Source organism: Centroberyx gerrardi, chromosome 24 (assembly GCF_048128805.1).
Source record: "Centroberyx gerrardi isolate f3 chromosome 24, fCenGer3.hap1.cur.20231027, whole genome shotgun sequence".
NCBI lineage: Eukaryota > Metazoa > Chordata > Actinopteri > Beryciformes > Berycidae > Centroberyx > Centroberyx gerrardi.
In genome coordinates, this window is record NC_136020.1 from 4,384,144 (window position 1) to 4,391,725 (window position 7,582).

General features: G+C 40.5%; 1 protein-coding gene across 1 annotated transcript; it reads right to left on the reverse strand.

Moving 5' to 3' along the window:
• Positions 1-362: 362 nt before the first annotated feature.
• Positions 363-5,617, reverse strand: ovch1 (ovochymase 1). Its single transcript, XM_071924958.2, has 9 exons — positions 5,548-5,617; positions 4,644-4,827; positions 4,484-4,559; positions 4,195-4,384; positions 3,937-4,076; positions 3,081-3,231; positions 1,845-2,067; positions 758-915; positions 363-532 (listed from the first exon to the last, which is right to left on the reverse strand). Exons 1-9 carry the CDS (start codon positions 5,615-5,617, stop codon positions 363-365), a joined length of 1,362 nt encoding a protein of 453 aa, XP_071781059.2.
• Between the last annotated feature and the right edge of the window lie 1,965 nt (positions 5,618-7,582).

A 7,582-nucleotide genomic window follows, 5' to 3' on the forward strand; every position in this document is an offset into this window, starting at 1 on the left:
ATGAAGCACTGGAGCCAATGATCTTCCGGGGACACATGGATGATTTTGGTATCACTTAACAGGTAAGTTGACCAACCGGACAATCTCCCAAAAACTGGTGTATTGCTTATATGGTACTATTTATTTCCATGCTTACCATGCAGGAGACAGAGCCTGCTGGATGTGAACAGAGGTGTGTGTCTCTGATGAGGCTCGCTCCCCACCTCTGTCTGCAGGTCGTCTGGTTGACTAGACCCAGCTTGGCGTGGTGCAGTGTGTCTGGTTTAACCTTCGCTAGAGGTGGAGGCATAAGAACATGGATCATCAGTACTACAGTGTAGTAAAAACCTTACTTATTTCCCCTTTAAGCTCTATCCCAAGCTCTATGCCACTCCCAATGCCACAGACACATTAATGTTGAGTGTGAAGAGATCATAGATGTGACAATTCATACCTATTGCTTTAGTGGCTCCCCAGCCTGTTGTGACACAAGACCAGCTGTCATCAAGCTCCACATCATCATCAGGGACACAAACTGGAAACACACTGGCACCTTGGTACAGGACAGAAGAAAGGATGACAAAAAATGCTGTATGTGCAATCATGGGAGATGATAGTCCATGTAAAGACAAAAATCCAGCATCTGGAATGTTTACCCACTGAAACCTTCAGACAAAGAAGCAAAAACCAGAAAGGAAAACCAAAACTGGATTTGTTTGTCTGAAGGATTCAGACAACCGAAGTTTAACCAACGGCTTAATTGTCAGGTTTTCAGTACTGAATCTGGCGGGCACGCTGAGGCGCAGCAGGGAGAGGTCGCAGGCAGGGGGGAAGCTGCCATCCTGAGGCAGGCTAAACACCTCGTCCACTGGGATGGTCTGGGACAAAAAGAACCTCAGGTCATGGACTCCCAGCACCACTGTGTCCTCTTTAGCTCTGACGAAGAGACAATAGAAAGACAAACAAGCAGGATTTTAACAGTTACTACCAGTTATAGTATGTATGTGTATATATATATATATATATATATATATATATATATATATATATATATATATATATATATATATATATATATATATATATATATATATATATATATATATATATATATATATATATATATGTATATATATATATACATACACACACACACACACACAATATATATATAATTTAAAAAAATAATAATAATATTTGCCATAATATATATATATATATATATATATATATATATATATATATATATTATGGCAAATATCGATTTTGAAATTTCTAAATCAGATGTGTTTTTCCTAAAAGGCAAAGGTGTTTCAGACAGCTTCTTAAGCAAGGTTTTCTGGTGCTGTGCAGAATCCATGGTCAACAAATGTTGGAGAAAGATCAATTCAAACTAACTTTTTAGCAGGTTATTTTCTTCCTTTTAAAAAACATTTTCTAAGCAGTGAAAAACAAATCATGTCAAAATAAATCTGAATGATTTGTTAATATCATGCATGAGGTCCTTAGACCTTGGTAGTGAGGTATAATACCATAAAAAGGTGACTTTAACAGAAGCATGGGATATTGAATATTGTAAAGGCACTAACGGCCCAGACCTTGTACCGCTTGTTTTTGGTTCCTTGTAATTTTTTGTTCTATATCCTTGTGGTTGTATATATTGTTGGGAATTAACCTATGTAATGGAAATGTGTGATCATGCAACTTTTTAAAATATGGGCCTTTTGGGTTAGTATCTGTAAGACACTGATGATCTAATGATCGAAAAGTTAGTCTCTTTCATTTGAGCACTTAGTTTGCACCAATGCAATATTGATTGTAAAATATACCTTATATACACTGCATAATGTGATATGGCCGCTCACTTGACATGACAATGCTGTGGTGCCAATACCCAGCGTCTGTGGATCAGTGTGCCGCTGCAGTAATGCCTGCCATGCGACTGCAGGCTGACGTGCCAGGGCCAAAAGTTGGGGCAGGCCTCTGTCACATTGCCCACCGATACCTCACCCTCCTGGGACACCATCAGTCCGGCCGGGACAGGACCCAGCCCACAGGTCGAGTTCTCCCTCTCACCACATCTCTCCTCTGGGAACAAGGAGGAAAAACAATCATATGTTACTCATATTTGAACTTCAAGACATGAGGAAATAAATAATAAGTATAATCTAGACCAGTCTGACAATTCTGAAAAACTTGCTACAATACATTAGCGGAGTTGTGAATAAATTCTGCTTAGTTTCAGTGCAAGGCTTAAAATATTTTGCAAAGGTAAAACCTACCTTCAGTGATAGTGCCCGAATCCCCATACATCATACTCTGATCACCTGTAATTGAAAAAGCAGTTAAGCTACTTTAAACTAGAATACATTTCAATACATGTAAACAGTTTTTGTTTTTTTTGTTTGTTTTCTTTTAAAGAGGAGAATACCAGTGTCATTTACAGTTGTAGCCCATTTAATACTGTCTACATCTAGTTTACATTTTTCCCAATCATTTGCAAAGCATGTTGTATGCAGTTCAATTTTTTCAACATTGAATTGTTTTGTTGTCATTTTAAAATACAAACTTCACAGTGTCAAACCTAGCTTGAAATTAACTGCTGTCCCGGCTAACAAAGACGCTCTAAATAAAAAGTCATGGATGTGTCAATAACATTTGTAAGGTGACATGTTTTTGAGGGATTATTTCCTGGAGGAGACTTCTTGTTGTGGGTGTTAGGGTTAGGGTTATGGTTAGGAAGCGTGTAACAGTTTAACAGTGAAACAGCGCTGCACTCTGCAGCGCTGTTTCACTGTTAAACTGGAAAACTAGGAAACTAGGAAAACACTCAGCTCTGACAGAAAGGAAATAATGATGAAACAGAAACGTTGAGCAAGTCAAATGAAGGTTTCATGTTTACTGTGATTATCTCACTCTGGTGAAGTTGTTTTTCATACTGTACAAGCATGAATGGCAGGAAATGGCTGACAACGAGCCCTGATATCTCTAACTGTGCTTACTGGGTGCAGACACCAACAGAAGAATGGAAAGAAACACTGATATTATCCTTTAAGCTCCAAAAGCAATAGTTCAGCAACTAAATTCCTGTGAGCACTTACTCATGACATCAGAGAGCCACATAGTGTGGTGCTGTAGCTTAGTGTAGACTCCGGGTCTCCTGGACCTTCCACAACCAACTCCCCAGCTCACCAGCCCTGCCAGCTCATACCTGATCCCAGTAAAGCAGGACAGAGGACCCCCAGAGTCACCCTGGACAGCCAGGACAATAAAGAATAAAGACAACGGCATGACTGATAACAGCTTAAAAACATTTGTCCTTAGGAATAATCCACCCTTGGCTACTCTTCAGCAGTTAGATATCATCAGGTTGTGATGTTGAATACAGTCAAGGATGTATTTTGTGATGAAGTGTTGTAATTTACTTTTTTGGTGTATCCACGTTCCCTCAACCTGCCTTGTTTACTTCTACTTCAGTTAGTGATTTCCTACGTTTCCCAGAATGCCTTTCGACAACCCCCATCACACCCCAAGGTGTGTGAACTGCAATCAAAGGTGGGTGTATGGGCATATAAATATAGCTAGCTAGTTTGTGAACATAGGAGCATGTCTATGACCCTTGCCCCTTATTCAAAACCCAACATGTCTTGTGGCCGCATTGCATTCTAGTGTATTGAGGCTACTGTCTGTGAGAAATTGGTATCTCTGCCTCTTCTACAATGGATTTCTCCCTGTATGATTGTTGGATGTTGGTGCAAAATGACGCCTCTAGAAAGAAGCTCTCGGTCTTGGATTCTGAGGGTTCAGAAATGCAAGGTACATCGGCAATAGCTGTTTAATGGGTTTTTCAGGGTGGATTTTTCCCCAGAACAAAAACATGCAACACCAAATCACAGCAGACACATCTATGGTTTGGACACCTCCCTGCCTCAGGGTTTGAAAACCTTCAAGACGTACCTGGCAGGCATCTGCACCTCCTCCTTGCTCTCCGGCGCAGAACATGGATGACCGGACCCTCCCGCGGTAGTACTGGTTACACATGTCAGAGGGCAGGGTGGTCACATTCACCTCCTGGAGTCTGTTAACCCGTGGACCGTCTGAGAAGAGGACGGCATACGTGCAAATCGGCATCAAACTGGAACTCCAGCAAAGGCTAATGTTGCATTACCATTAGTACAAACAAATGATTGCTTTCACTTTCAACATATTCTTTACTTTCTCTGGTGGAACCCCAGCCAGTGATGGTACATTTCTTGAAGTTCATCAGTGGCATCATCCATATGTCTATGGGCCTGACATACTGGTTGAATATGAGCGGTGCCTGAAGCTTCAACAGGGCCACATCGCTGTCCTTCGTCTTGCTGTTGTAGCCCTGGTGGCAGACGACCCTTGAGACTCCCACCAACTTGTTGGGAAGTTAACAGAGTGTAAGTGGGGTTCAGTCCTAAAATGTCATTGAAATATGTTCTTAAATACCGTATGTGTGTGTGCTCGTGTTGCCAACCTGTTGACCCAGTTCATGAGGATTATCCAGGTCATGTTTTCCAGCTAGAACAGTCCAGAAAGAGGCTTTGTTATACCTGGAAAACATAATTTATTATTGGGTGTAAGGGCAGATATTTGGATTACTCCTGAGTCTATATGGTAGCAGCATGGTCTCCCACCGTCTGAAACAGTGTGCGGCAGTGACAACCCACAGAGGGGCGATGATGGCTCCTCCACAGGCTGGCATGGTAGCAAAGCGAAGGGACACCTGCCAAGGCCAGGAGTGGGCCCAGGCCTCCTGACCACCGATGATCCTGGTCTCCATTTCCAGCTCTGGATTGAAGGCACGGATCCCGGCCAAATCTACAATCAAAAAACAATGACTTGGAACAACGGAGTGACTGAAATGATCTGGGTTGGGATGCAGCATGTAATCGCAACTAGATGCCGTGCTGCCTAGTTAATAATCCGTGAGAAATAGGTCTTGCGTACCATAAAATCCAAAGCGACCTGAGAAGGTTGCATTTTCCTCTTCTGTTTGATTTAAAGTAGCGTTCTGTAGGTTATGTAAAGTTTGCGTCTGGTCGACTCCATCTAAAGAAAGATGGAGGGAAAAACACTGAAGTCTCCAACTTTATAGCCACAAGAAGGCATCGCTAAAATAACCAGAAGTCCAAAGTTTGAGATATTCCTACCACTAGCAGAAATACTTGATGTAGTTCTCTGAGCAGTTGTATTTGCAGATGGTCCACTGGTAGGTTGCTCACTACACTCAACTGCAACAGAATCACATTATCATTTATGTTGTTAGCATTAGTTAACTCTATATGTTGAGTGCCACAAGCACAAAATTTCTTACCATGCCACATTCCATGCCACAACACTGAGGTAAGAATGAAAAGTAAAACAAGCATTTGGCTGTCTCTTACAACTGGAGCACTGTTGGGATGCAAAAAGGCCACAAACTGGCTTATTGTGGGTCAATTAATTTTTCTCTTGCATGACACCTGTCTAACCCCCCATCTGATTAGGTTCCTCAGAAACACCTGCTGCATCAGTAGCTCTGTTCCTTAGCAGGCCAACCTGCGCTGGAAGCAGCCAGATAGGCGGTGTCTGCATTTATGGGCGGCGACAGTTTATCAGTGGTTAGCATGAGGCAACAGAAGAACCTGGTTCTTATCATAGTCACTTTAATTGTAAAGTGAAATAAATGTACAGAAAATAGTGATATTGGTACAGAGGCATACTGAAAACAAAGGGTGGAAGTAACTAATTACATTTCCTCACGTTACTGTAATTGAGTATTTTTTAAAGTCTGTAATTTTATTTTTACTTAAGTACATTTTTACTGAAGTATTGTACTTCACTACATTTTAAATCACATTCATTACAGAGTATTTTGTGGCTCTCCATAAGCATCAGAAATTGGACAATCGTAAATTGACAAATTGTGGAGCCACTCAGTGAACGGGCAGTCAGCAAAGAGAAGAGTAATTTGAATTTATTTTGTGCGCTATATTGTGTAATTTCCATATTTTCCAATTCAAGAATCAAGCTTGAATTCTGTCCTCTCATCCTTTTAGAACTCAGTAACTTTTACTCTGACAACATTTTAAATTAGCTACTTTTTACTAAGTGAAATATCAGCAAAGTAACAATACTTCTACTTGAGTAGGACATTCTAGTAGGCTACTCTTTCCACCACAGCTGAATACTCACAGTAGCTAACATACTGTCCCACATAGTATGGGGACAAGAGAACCTTGCATTTAGAGCAAAGGGACAGTGCAAGATGTATTGCCGTAGACAGCAGATTATCACTGTACAAATATAGACTGACCATTCTGTCACTATGTGCATTCGGAAAGCATGGCAATAAAGTTGCAGAGAGTCCAGCAGTGCATTGGATCAGCGGACTATTATAGTAACTGAATAGGAGGAGATGCATGAAATAAGTTAGACACACACACACACACACACACACACACACACCCTCCCCACTGTGTCTTGGTCGGTTTGACTTGCTGCTTTCACTTTGCTCAAATCGACGTGGTGCAAAGACAAAGGAAGGTAGGTTTACTATAACCAACCAGTATGTTTTTACGGTGTAGGCTAGCTATTATACTTAATGACTCTATCCCAACATATCTTTTACCATACTAGTTGCCTATAACAGCTAACAGCTGTTACTGCCTAGTTTATTTAGCCTATAGGCATAATAGTGTAATGTCCATCTTTAACTCAGCCGTTAAAGATATCTGTCTAAATCCGCTCTTTAGGTTCAAAACATAACTCAACATTCTTCTAACAGTTTCCAACATATTCATGTTTGGGTGTTAATGTTAATGTAATAGCTTAAAATTAGTAGCCTTCTAGTAATATGTTGTATCGCCTTCAACATGTTTAATCAGAGAAACGTGCCTGGTAGGTTAAAAAGTAGGTTCCCTCCCTGCTGTTTCAAGATGACCTTTGCAGAAGCATACACCAACCGTGAAATCATATGAACGAGTTTTGTTTTTAATAAAGTTAGTTTCAAGATTGCCTGCTGTCTGGTTTCAGTCTATTGTAGTTATAAGTGTGGTTAATATAGGCTATGGGAATTATGACTCTTTGCTGACAGTCGTATTTTGTGGCCCCCTTCATTTCCGAGAGCCGTTCTTATTGTTAGGCTATCTCTAAATGGAGGGGGTGTGTTCCGCGCAGGGCTGCTGTAGTATCGTATTTCAGCCGCCAGGTGTCATCTGGGCACAAATACACTGTTTACTGCAGGCAGGCTTGCTGTACAAATATGTTTCCCGTGGACGGTTGTCATGTTCAGTGGCCAAATAGAATATAACCTCATGAAGTATTTTCTGTACACACTATTTAAAGGGAAAGGGGTCCAAACGTATATTTAGGTTGTGAATTGCAGTTCAAAAACAAAATTCTAGATCTCTAGATTGTCCTAAATATAAGATGGATTGTAAAAATGGGTGTTTATTAGTAATTAAAAAAATCTAAACAATTCATGACTTTACAAATAAGTGGACCTATATACTCTATCTGACTACTTCACTGAGCAAAACTTGGTCTATGACTTTAATCAATTTTTGTGAAGAAAATATTCAAGACATTGTTA

Excerpts from the sequence above, each read along its gene's own strand:
- ovch1 (XM_071924958.2), bottom strand. The coding sequence starts at position 5,617 with ATGCTAACCACTGATAAACTGTCGCCGCCCATAAATGCAGACACCGCC. Across the intron at positions 4,560-4,643 it reads GCCGCACACTGTTTCAGACG|GTATAACAAAGCCTCTTTCT; the intron begins GTGGGAGACCAT and ends TATGTTTTCCAG. Across the intron at positions 533-757 it reads CAGCGTGCCCGCCAGATTCA|GTGCCAGTGTGTTTCCAGTT; the intron begins GTACTGAAAACC and ends TCCTGTACCAAG.